Source organism: Chiloscyllium plagiosum, chromosome 25 (genome assembly GCF_004010195.1).
Source record: "Chiloscyllium plagiosum isolate BGI_BamShark_2017 chromosome 25, ASM401019v2, whole genome shotgun sequence".
Classification (NCBI taxonomy): Eukaryota; Metazoa; Chordata; class Chondrichthyes; order Orectolobiformes; family Hemiscylliidae; genus Chiloscyllium; species Chiloscyllium plagiosum.
In genome coordinates, this window is record NC_057734.1 from 9937473 (window position 1) to 9950389 (window position 12917).

Genomic DNA, 12917 nt, shown 5'->3' on the forward strand with positions numbered 1-12917 from the left:
TCTTATTTTTCACTCATGGCACTTGAGTGTGGCTGGGCGGGCCAGTATTTATTGCCCGTCTCTCATTGCCCCTTGAGAAGATGGTGGTGAGCTGCCTTCTTGAACCATTGTAGTACCTGTACTGTGGGCTGACCCTTGTCCTTCTAGTTGGATGTGGTCAAGCATTTGGAAGGTGCTGTCTAAGGACCTTTGGTGAATTTCTGCAGTGCATCTTCTAGATAGTACACACTGCTGCTACTGAGCGTCGGTGTTGGAGGGAATGAATGTAGATATGGTGCCAGTCAAGCTGCTCTCTTAGTCCTGGATGGTGTCAAGCTTCTCGAGAGTTCTTGAAGCTCTACCAATGCAGGCAAGTAGGGGTTATTTCATCACACCCCTGACTTGTGCCTTGTGGATGGTAGGCAGTCTCTGGGGAGTCAGGAAATGAGTTACTCACTGCAGGATTCCTAGCCTCTCACTTTTGTAATCCCCATGTTTGCAAGGCCAGCCCATCGGTAATGATAACCTCTCTCCCATGATGTTGAAAGTGGATGTTAAACATTTAATTGACAATGAAGGTTCTTCCACGCTAATGCATGTCTACAAAGGTGAAGCAGGGAGTGAGACATCTTTATGAAGGAAAAGGAGTTGGAATCAATGATAAAAAATAAGTAAAAGGGAATTAATTTCAGCTGGATGTAGTTTTTACCAAGACAGTTTGGTTCCTTGGCATTCCAATGTGGCTTGGAAGCATTCATACAGGTCAGAGTTCGCAGTCCCTGCAGCTGGTAACCAGAGTTACAACGGAAGAGTGCAGTGCCATCAGCATGTAGATCCAACACAGAAACATCACCATAATCTGGTCTCCGGGGAAAGTCACAGCTCAGCATGTATACTGCAAATAGACAGATTCACAGTGAAATCTTTCATCTGTACTCAAATAGCCCTTGGTCCTTCTTAGCATGAATATCATCAGCCTCACTGTGTTGAGGAAAGGTTACATCTAGGGTTGCCAACTCTGGTTTAACATTTTCCCGAAGGCTTCATCTCACATCTGGCCTTATCCATCAACCCCAGTATCCTTACAATGGAAGTATTAGAGAGAATTCATTGAATACATCCATTTCTTAATGCTTGTGTGTTCTCCCTTCCATACCAAATTATTTCTAGGAGACCATTCTTCACTTCCTGAACATTTTTCCAAGGAATTCCTGGAAAGTTTGGCAACCCGAGATAAATCATGTTAATGTATAAATAATCAACAAACAGCAGCTGTGAGAAACAACAACTGAAATTGCTGGGAAAACTTAGCAGGTCTGGGAGCATCTGTGGAGAGAGAGCAGAGTTAATGCTTTGAGTCCAGGGTTCCTTTTTTAGAGCTGATTGTAGCTAGGAAAAGGTTGGTATATATGCTGAAGGTGGGGTGGGGATGGGGGGAGGGGTTTGGATAAATGATAGATGGAGATGAACCCCATAAAGAGAGAACAGCAGTTGGACAGACAAAGGACAGGGTAAAGATCAGCCTGGGAGAATTCAGACCATTATTGGCTGACAATGGGTTGTGTGTGGTAGCAGCCCATGTGATGACAAGGCCTGATGTGTGTGGGTTGGGGTAGGGACATGGGAGAAGGTGCTCATGCCCTCAAATTATTGAACTCGATATTGAGTCCCAAAAGATGCAATCCTCATTTCTCAACAACTGTGAGATGCAGATTGACAGGAAACCTATAGAAATGCTGTTTAAAGGCTTTATAATCACAAAGGCACAGAATACTACAGGAAGCAACAGTCTAAGCAGGGGTTCCAATTGCACAATGACCAGATTTTAATATTTACAATTATATTTTTATTTCTCCATTACCTTTTCCTTATTGATTCCGGCCCTCTATCCCACCCAGGGATCTGTACACCTCCAATCTTGATCCCTTGTATTGTTTCAACCACTTTTCCACTGATGACTGTGCCATCAGCTTCCTGAGCTGTTAGGACCCTCCTTAAATCTCCCTGTCACATGACCCCATTTAAGATGCTGTTAAAATTCACCTTGTAAAGCTCTTAGGCATAGTGTAGTGCTTCTACCTTTGAACCAGATAGACCCAGGATCAAGACCCACCTGCCTCAGAGGCATGTCGTAACGTATCTGGTTAGAAATATCATAAATCCACCTCTTTGACCAGGTTTTTAGTCATTGTAATGTCTGTGAAATTCTGTTTGTTACACTCCGTAAAACAAGTTGGGACAATAAACTATGTTAAATGCGTTGTTGTTGTATATAGTCTCTTTAATTGGTCTCAGTCACTAATATGTGGTCTGCTTGATCTCACATTATTCTGATGGAATCTTGCAGACAGTCCATCCATTTCCGTTCTATTTCACTGAATAGAAATCTTGTATCAAATGTTTCACAGATTGTAATAACTTAGGAAGCTTAACTGGAAAGGGACATCATTTATTATTGAACACCAAAATAGTGCCACTAATCTTGGTGTACACAGGATAGCCCCACCCTGGGACAGACAGTTATAGAGTCATAGAGATGTGCAGCATGGAAACAGACCCTTCGGTCCAACAAGTCCATGCCGACCAGATATCCTCAATTAATCTAGTCCCATTTGCCAGCACTTGGCTCGTATCCCTCGAAACCCTTCTTATTCATATACCCATCCAGATGCCTCTTAAATGCTGTAATTGTACCAGCCTCCACCACTTCCTCTAGCAGCTCATTCCATACACGCATCACCCTCTGTGTGTAAAAGTTGCCTCTTGGATCCCTGTTAACTCTTTCCCCTCTCACCCTAAACCTACATCCTCTTGTTCTAGATTCCCTCACCCCAAGGAAAAGACCTTGTCTACTCACTCTATCCATGCCCCTCATGATTTTATAATCCTCTATAGGGTCACCTCTCAGCCCCTGACGCTCCAGGGATTAACCACCACCAGTAAATGATCTGTGTTTCCAATTCAGTGGGTCTGCTTTATATATTTTATTTAAATTATCCTGTTCAAATATATTATTATACTCCTCTGGATGGGGCAGTGGGGTTTGAACCCAGGCCTCCTGGATCAGATACAGGGACATTAACACTGCACCATGAATGAAACCTGCAAAGACCAGAAATGAAATGGAATGAGGGACTGTGACTCCATTACTTGGAGCAACATTTTACTTTTAAAACTTGGCTGGGATGGCAAAAAAAACTTCCTCATTATTCTTCAGAATCACCTCTCACTTTGTTCTTTGCTATTTATTTAAAGCCAAATGTTCGATTAATCAGTTAGTCCCGAGTTTGGCAAGAGACGTAGACTCCCATCCTCCTGTGAGCCAGCTCATTTCAATGAGAGCCCTTAAGAGCATCACATCTTCTGTGTCAAAGACGCATTCAAAGTAATGCTAAGATCAGGATACCAGCAGCGACCTTACTGAGGATGGAAGGAGAGTTAATGGGGCAGAGACCTGATTACAGGTCCAAAATGTTGGCTGTGCACAAAGGCTTAAACAGAAAGCACTGAGGATGGCCCAAGTGGAGCCATGGTCACCATCATGAGGATGAGCTGTCACTTCTGCCTTGGCTCCACTGGCGGTTTGGCTGTTTTGCAAAGATCAATGTTACGCAGCTTGCCTCTCAGTTGGCAGTTACCCTTGGCAGTGCAGTGGACCTGCAAGAAGCAAACCTGTTCCTCCTGGCTCCAAAACTAGGGAAACAAATACCCACCTTCCTTGCTGATGACCATCTGTTAAGCTGCATCTGTGCCTGGAAGCCCAAGCGAGACCATTTCCTCAGAGATTGATCTGTCATAAGCATTTGGAAAGTTTGGAAAGTTGCCACATGACTGACTTTGGTGACCAACGCAGCTACCTGATAAACCACCTGACTCGCTGAGTTGGACATCTTTCTGCAATTATCAGGAATGTGGCTGACATGGGCTACCATAAATTGGCAATGCAGTAAAGTGACTTGAACTTACAACTTCAATGTGGGTTGAGAACTTACCATTTTAAAAATCATTTAGAAAAATAAGATGCAAAGATCTGGTATAATATTTCACCTACAATACCAGAACATTGTGAAAGGTCCAACAAATAGTATCCTACCTTGATACAGGACATACGTTTGGGACTAACTGTTTGACTTGTGACAACTAAAGTATCGCACAAAGACACTGAGCTGCACATGATGACAAGTTTCAACCATGCATGCAGAATGTAGGCCAGAATCATGTCAGATCCTAGGATGTATCTGGGAGTCAAAGAGGATGCCGACTCCAAATGGTGGCGCTTTCGGTGGTAAATGACCAGCTGTAGCCAGTAAAGAGGTCCCTGCAGGAACTATGGTCCAATGGAGGAGCTAACCTTCCTCTCTGAGCTATTGGCACAATCAGAAGGCCGGAATCAAACTCAGCAGCGCCCCCATACAGATGGCCACTGCAGGAGCTGCAGGAAGAAGGAGAGGGAGCCTCCATTTGAGGTGCCCTCAGAGGCCAGGTAAGTAATTTTTCACTGCTAGGTAAAAAGGAAAATTATTGGCCAATTAGCCTAACCTCGGTTGTTGATAACATTCTCGAATCCAGTGTTAAGGATGAGATTTCTAAAGTCTTGGAAGTGCAGAGTCAGATTAGAACAAGTCAGCATGGATTTAGTAAGGGGAGGTTGTGCCTGACAAACCTGTTAGAATTCTTTGAAGAGTAACAAGTAGGTTAGACCAGAGAAACAGTGAATTTTATCTATCTAGAATTCCACAAGGCCTTTGATAAGGTGCCTCACGGGAGACTGCTGAGTAAGATGAGAGCCCATGGTGTTCAAGGTGAGCCACGGGCATGGATTGAGGATTGGCTGTCTGACAGAAGGCAGAGAGTTGGGATAAAAGGTTCTTTTTCGGAATGGCAGTTGGTGACCAGTAGTGTCACGCAGGATTCAGTGGTGGGGCCGCAGCTGTTCACTTTAAATATTAATGATCTGGATGGAAGGACTGGGGGCATTCTGGTGAAGTTTGCCGATGATATAAAGTTAGGCAGACAAGCAGGTAGTACTGAGGAGGTGGGGAGGCTGCAGAAAGATTTAGACAGTTTAGCAGAGTGGTCCAGGAAATGGTTGATGAAATTCAACGTAAGCAAATGCGAGGTCTTGCACTTTGGAAAGAGAATACAGGCATGGACTATTTTCTCAACAGTGAGAAAATTCATAAAACCAAAGTACAAAGGGATCTGGGAGTGCTGGTCCAGGATTCTCTAAAGGTCAACTTGCAGGTTGTGTCCGTAATTAAGAAAGCAAATGTAATGTCATTTATCTCAAGACGGTTGGAATATAAAAGCAGTGATGTGCTTCTTCTTCCTGAAGAAGGGCTCATGCCCGAAACGTCGATTCTCCTGCTCCTTGGATGCTGCCTGACCTGCTGAGCTTTTCCAGCAACACATTTTCAGCTCAGTAAAGTTCTAGTTAGCCCCATTTAAAATACTGTGTCCAATTTTGGGCACCACATCTCAGGAAGGACACACTGGCACTAGAGTGTGTCCAGCGGAGATTCACACAGATAATCCCTGGAATAGTCGGCCTAACATATGATGAATGGTTGAGGATCCTGGGATTGTATTCATTAGAGTTTAGAAGGTTGAGGGGAGATCTAATAAAAAATTACAAGATAATGCATAAAGTTACAAATGGCACAACACCAGTTTATAGTCCAACAGGTTTAACTGGAAGCACACTAGCTTTCGGAGCGCTGCTCCTTCATCACCTTTCGGCACTCCGAAAGCTAGTGCTTCCAATTAAACCTGTTGGACTATAACCTGGTGTTATGTGATTTGTAACTTTGTACACCGCAGTCCAACACCGGCATCTCCAAATCAAGATAATGTATGACTTGGAAAGGTTGGACGCTGGGAAGTTGTTTCCGTTAGGCGGGGAGACTAGGACCCGGGGGAACATCCTTAGAATTAGAGGGGGTCAATTTAGAACAGAAATGAGGAAACATTTCTTCAGGCAGAGTGGTGGGAATTTGGAATTCATTGCCATGGAGTGCAGTGGAGGCCATGATGCTAAATGTCTTCAAGGCAGAGATTGATAAATTCTTGATCTTGCAAGGAATTAAGGGCTATGGGGAGAGTGAGGGTAAGTGGAGTTGAAATGCCCATCAGCCATGATTACATAGCGGAGTGGACTCGATGGGCCAAATGTCTTATGGTCTAAAAGTCAACATTTTGGAGAATGATTGGGTTTGCATGTGTTGAGAAAGAACACTATTTTTAGAAAAGGTGGTGCTATGCTCAATAAGATGGATGGTAACTGATTGAAATGATCACAGTGCACATTCACTATCAATGAGGATCAATTCATATGGGACAGCAGAAATGATAACTCTCTAATCCAACCTGTCTGTAAATCCATAGCTCTGGCCTCAGGTGGATAAAGTGGAAATGATTAAGTTCAGCCTACCCAGGACTGTCAATGTTGTTGTTTTGAACTTTCTTTCAGATTTCTTATAAAATCTGTAACTGAACAATAATGTGTGAAATTAAATATTGGAAAGATTGAAACCATTGTCTTCAGACTTCAGCTCAATTTCTAATGATCAATTCTATCCCTCACCCTAGCAACTGTCTGAACCCATCTGGTTTGTAAATTTGCTGCCATGTTTAGATTAGATTCCCTCCAGTATGGAAACAGGCCCTTCGGCCCAACAAGTCCACACCAACCCTCTGAACAGTAACCCACCCAGACCCATTCCTCATATTTACCCCTGACTATGGGCAGTTTAGCATGGCCAATTCACCAAACCTGCACATCTTTGGACTGTAGGAGGAAACTGGAGCAAACCCACGCAGACACGGGGAGAATGTGCAAACCCCACACAGACAGTCGCCCAAGGCGGGAATCAAGCCGGGGTCCCTGGTGTTGTGAGGCAGCAGTGCTAACCACTGAGCCACCGAACTGCCTGCCATGAGATGAAATTCTGACAATTTTTCAGAATGAACAGCGGGGGTTAGTTTATGGGCCCTGGTACTTTTCCAGTTTCTGGGTGTCTAATTGCAACCATGTTTAACCTTCTCATTCTTACCTTTTGAGCACCAAGAATTGTGCACGATTATAATAGTGGAGTTGGACTATTTTATGCCGATTTTGCTGTTGTACTCCATGCCTCTATTTATGAAGCCCCTTCAAATTTTCAGTTTTAGTCTGATACTCTTCATAATCTTGATATTCTTTCAGACAATTACATATAGCAATCTGCTCCACTCATTAGAATCTGACCCTATGAAATATCTGGGCAGAAATGCACAAAAAACCCCCACAAATAATAATCCCATGTACTAATGAGAATATCCTGAGCTAACAATGACATATTGTATTGTTACATGATGCATGGCTTCTCACTGGTGTTCAGTAAGTGCAAAAGCCTTTCAGTAAATTAGCACAAACCCATTCACTTACAATAATATGTAGTTTCTATTCAGAGAATGGATTTTGATAATAGGAAAATTACACTTTAAAACTGAGAGATAAATAGTTTTTTTTATTTTGAGTTGAAACTAACCACATTTAAAAATGCTCAACATAAACAAATAACGAGAGCAAAATACTGCAGATGCTGGATGCTGGGCACAAAATATATTTTCTCAGGGGCTTTTTTGTTTGGTTTGCACTGGCTTCCTTTTCACTCTCAATAATTCATGTAATAAGTCACAAAGTTGAATCTTAACTGTTATTTTTGGCAGTGTTCGGTTTCCTGGAGGATTTCTCTTCGTGAGGCCTGGCAAGTTTTTTTTCATATCATTGTTCCAAACCTGCCCCCATTAATTACTAACTCTGCCCCTAGAGTGCCTATCGCATCTAATGCTAGCCTGATTCTATCTCCTGTAGCCTGAAGAACTCAACAGTGCAGAGATATCTCAGAATAGATTGACATCCCTTGTTGAAAGTTCTTTGGGCACCCAGACAAACGCTGTCAGAGTTTCCTGTATGGCTCATGACCTTTGCCCCAGATGTGGCAGATAAGAGAACACTGTCACCTCACATTGTGGACAGGGACCTGGAGGTCCTGATGGATGCAATGGCACAAATGTAGGACGTCGCCTCCCCCCAGGACTAGCATGGGAGACCACACGGTCAGAACCCCCTGCCAGCCTGGTTTGAGGTCACCAGTTGGGGTCATTGTGGTCTCAGCCATCTGGAGGAACGTCCAGCAGTGAAGAATGAAGGTTGATGATCTCGTCCACTCGGCCATCTTCTTTTTGCTACCACACGTTCATTCTATCTCTGCTTCTGCACCCATCTCCCACCAAAGCTCATGCTCCTCTGCTCTCCCTGTTGCATGCATTGTTGTCTCTCACTCATACTCACCGTCATCCTCTGAATCCTGCATGGCTTTTGTGCTGCCTACTCATTCACTCATGACAGCTCACTACTTCTCCCCCATCAATATCCACACTAACAGATCTATCACATACCTCCATCACACACAATCCCTCCCTTTCTCTCACTCTGGAAGAAAATGAATCACAATTGAGAAGAAAAAGCCAAGATGGGTTGTCTGCCTGATGTTGTCCTCAACCCTGCCATGAGGAGAGTATCCTGACCCTGTTCACCCCAAGTGGCTGAATGACCACACCCAAGCTTCTGGATTGATATTGGAGTCTGTGCTTGATAGAATTTTGTGGGATGGTCAACTAGAGGTTAGGGTTAGGCTTAGGGTTAGGGCTAGGGCAAGGATTAGGGTTAGAGCTTGGGTTAGGGCTAGGACTATATCTAGAGCCAGGGTTAGGGTTAAGACTAGGGCAAGGGCGAGGGTTAGGGTTAGGATTAGAGCTAGGATTAGGGTTAAGATTAGGGCTAGGATTAGAGTTAGGGTTAGGATTCAGGTTAAGGTTATGGTTAGGGCTAGGGTTGGGGGTTGGGCTAATGTTATCATTAGGTCAAACTGTCAGCTGAGTGATGACCCTGTGCACAAAGTCTCCTTGCAGCAGACTTACAGATAGAGATGTCTCTGCATCCCAAAGCACAGTTTTATCATACCAAAGTGTCCTGTTAGTGAATTGGGAAGATGCCATGAGGGTGCAGAGAAGCTGGCACATGTCAGATGCCAGTGTTCAGAGGGGTGTTAAGTGCAGACTTTCAGTGTACCCTGAGATTTTCGTGCTGGGTATCCAAAATGGCAATCAGGAAGGGCAAGGTGATCTGGAGTATCGCCTCCAGGTATTGTCTCAAACAGCTTGGATCTGGTGTTCTTGGAGATTTGATTCCTCATGGTGCATGCATATTAATGATACAAGATGTACAATTACTAATAATCCCTGTTAATGGGCATCTCACCCTGCCCTAGTGCAAACCTTGTCTCAACATCCAGACTTTACTTCGAAAAAGCAGTGAGTTGTTCCCATCCCTCACCCGACGTCTCACGCGATTAGCACAAAGAACAACGAGCAGTACAGCACAAGAACAGTCCCTTTGGCCAACCAAGCCTGTGCCGGCATATGATGCTGTCATGAATATGCATTTTGTCTCTACATGATCTGTATTGCTCCATTCCCTGCCTATTCACATTTCTGTCAAGATGCCCCTCAAACATTGCTATTGTAATTGCTTCCACCATCTCCTTTGGCAGCCCATTCCTGGCACTTACCACCCTCTGTGTAAAAATCTTGCCTTTCACATCTCCTTTAATCTTACCACTTTTACCTGAAACCTATGTTCCCTAGTAATTGACATTTCTATTCTGGTCAAAAGACTGACTAACCATTCTATCCATGCCGTTCATAATTTTGTAAACTTCTATCAGGTCACCCCTTATCCTTCGATATTCATATGAAACCAAACCAAGTTTGTCCAATCTCTCCTCATTCTCGCAGATTTCCCTCACATTGTTCAGGGTCCGATGAGGTTCTGTCCATTGTAGCATTACTTCCTATATTTGCATCAATCTATAGGGCATTTGGAATCACATAGTATCGTATTTGGGAGAATTCAGCCACTTCCTCAATAATCACCACCTTTTTATCAAATGTACAGACACAAAACACTGGGAAAACCTAATAACACAGTATTTAAATTGGCCAGAAGACAACATTTATATGTTAGCAACAAAGTTTCTTTTAAAATTGCTGACAAACTCTTCTACACTCAAAAAACCATCACCCCAAACACACCTTCCACAGACTGGTGAGATCACAGCTAATGTTTTCCCATCACATATGCACAAATATGGAAGATTTTAAACGGGCAGTTGTTATGTTTTGTACGGGATCTAATCTAAGTGGACAATTGTTACAGTATTGTGAAAATGACACATTTTGCTGAAGCTTTTCTCTTGCATTCATCAGGACAATTTGCAAGAATACCAACGAAGAGGAAAACTAACACTGACACTGGTACTGAGTGATGCACTGATGCTGTTGGGATGCTGGTATGCAATGTCTTTCTGCATTTTACAGTTAAAGTTACATTTCTTTGTGCGTGTAGGCATGATGGAAAGTCAAAATTTTCAATGCAATTTGTCAACTGGTGCACATATGTCTGAAAGTACAAAGATATAGTTTAATCAATTGAAATAATTAAATTGAAGGGTTTGATCATTTATATAGCAAAACAAATAATCCTTCAAAATGAGATCCTCAAAGTCTCATTTGGATATCACTGTACATTTCACATACACTATAGCTTTGACCAACATGTTCTTTGCTCTAAGTTTCCACCACTGTGCGCTTATTACTTACTCTGATAGTGGAGCTGGAATGTTCCAATACCTCCATATTGAAATGAGCGGAAATGCACCGAAATGGTATTAGTGGGGCTGCGGATAACCTGGCCTTCAACTAGAAGCATTTGGTTGGCTAAAACAATCCAGTTGTCATCTTCCAATCCACGAATGGAGAGCTGCTCCCCCTCAGACAGGTTCAGAGTTTTAACCTGAAATGAAGGACAAAACAAACTCACCAACTGTGTGCAAGAAGCAATCATTCTGTTGTGGATTTGTTGTTATTCTGAGGACACCTTTAGAAGCTCTGAAACCACAGTGCTGCAAGTTTTAATATAATTACCGGATCGTAATTATTTTTTAGCTGAACTATTCGCTAAACTTTGAAACAAGTGCCATTTTGTACACCTTCTTGTTTATCTTGCTCTGTATCTCTTTGGAAAGTTGGAAGTTAAGTCCACTAATATCTCTTGCAAGTGGTTTTCTTCTCCCGTTCCATCAGGAGTTTCCTTTTACTGTGAAATACCTTGTCATATGACAGTGTGACCCAGAGGTCATTACAATGCAAAACACCTTATGGTGGGAATGAAACACTGTAATCTTGCATGTGCACTCACATGTGTTTTGACTGCCTGCTGGAAAGTGATCTGGTGAGAGCAAGTGGAGGCACATTAGACTTTACTTTTAAGACATGAGTGGCAAAATATTTTGAAATGCTTACCATAAAGATAAATGCAGCCAAGCAGTCTTTGTCAGAAGCCCATCGATACCTTCTAACATGTAATTTCTTTAACACCAGTTAGCTAAGCTGAAGCTGGGAGCTCTCACCCTCTGGGACTGACTTCCCTTGTGAATCACACCATGTTACAGGTGTGATCTTACCTTCTACTGATTTGTTAGGAACGTTGCTGGATTACAGAAACCTGTTGGACTCTATTGGCTCTTTGACCATTGGTGTCCTGGTTAATGGATTCCTTGATCCCTTCACATACCCAAACAAGCCTGCTCTTGCCCATAAGATTCGGCCTGCAGTGCATGACTTCCTTTGTTCTGCATGCAGGCAGCCAAAAAACCTGCTCCACCCACTTCCTTCGACCACCCCTAGCTCTCTGGTCAGTTGAGTTTGTTGCCATCTTCAAAGGTAGAGGAATCTGCCAGCTGTCCTTCACTGAGCCAATATGAATGAAGGCATTCCAGCACACTATGTGTGAATATTCAATAGAATCTTGCCAGCAAACCTTTATCATTTCAAATTGATGTGTTATGTGGGAAGCAATACTTATCCAATTATTTTGGTTGGACCCAAACCCTTGAATGCTGAATTACAATCACATTGCCAAATTGGATACTGTGGACTTAAGCAATGCTTTGTAAGTACAATGAACACAAGCTAAACTTGTTGGTGCTGGGCCCATTGCTGTTTGTTATCTATATCAATGATTTGGATGAGAATGCATAATTAGTAAGTTTGCAAATGAACATTAGGAGGTATTGTGGGCAGTGAGGAAGGTTATAAGAAATTGCAGCAGGATCTTGATCAGCTGGGTAAGTGGGCCGAGAAATGACAAATGGCGTTTAATATAGATAAGTGTGAGGCCTTGCATTTTTGAAAGTCAAATCAAGGTGAGAGTTTCATGGTGAATGGTAGGGCCTTAAGGAGTGTAGTGGAACAGAGGGACCTTGGAGTTCAAGTGCATGGCTCTCTGAAATTGGAGTCACAGGTTGACAGAGCAGGGAAGAAAGCTTTTAGCATAGTGGTCTTCATCAGTCAGGGAATTGAGGATAGAATTTTGGGAGGTATGTTGCTGTTGTACAGGACGTTGGTGAGGCCGCACTTGGAGTATTGTGTTCAGTTTTGGTCACCTTGCCATAGGAAGGATGTTATTAAGTTGGGTAAAAACAATGACTGCAGATGCTGGAAACCAGATTCGAGATTAGAGTGGTGCTGGAAAAGCACAGCAGGTCAGGCAGCATCTGAGGAGCAGGAAAATTAACGTTTTGGGCAAAAGCCCTTCATCAGGAATAGAGGCAGAGTGCCTGCAGGGTGGAGAGATAAATGAGAGGAGGGTGGGGGTGGGGAGAAAGTAGCATAGAGTAGAATAGGTGAATGGAGATGGGGATGAAGGTGATAGATCAGAGAGGAGGGTGCAGTGGATAGGTGGAAAGGAAGATAGGCAGGTAGGACAAGTCACGGGGACAGTGCTGAGCTGGAAGTTTGGAACTGGGGTGAGGTGGGGTAAGGGGAAATGAGGA

The 12917-nt window shown here is 43.2% G+C and overlaps 1 protein-coding gene across 2 annotated transcripts in view; it reads right to left on the minus strand.

The window, feature by feature from the left end:
• LOC122562553 (seizure 6-like protein) overlaps positions 1 to 12917 on the minus strand; it is a 255166-nt gene that overhangs the window by 82597 nt on the left and 159652 nt on the right. For both annotated transcript variants that reach the window (XM_043715477.1, XM_043715479.1), the window contains exons 4-5: positions 10684 to 10876; positions 689 to 874 (exon numbers count right to left, since the gene is read on the minus strand). In XM_043715477.1, coding sequence (XP_043571412.1) covers positions 689 to 874; positions 10684 to 10876 — 379 coding nt within the window. The remainder of the gene's footprint in view (positions 1 to 688; positions 875 to 10683; positions 10877 to 12917) is intronic.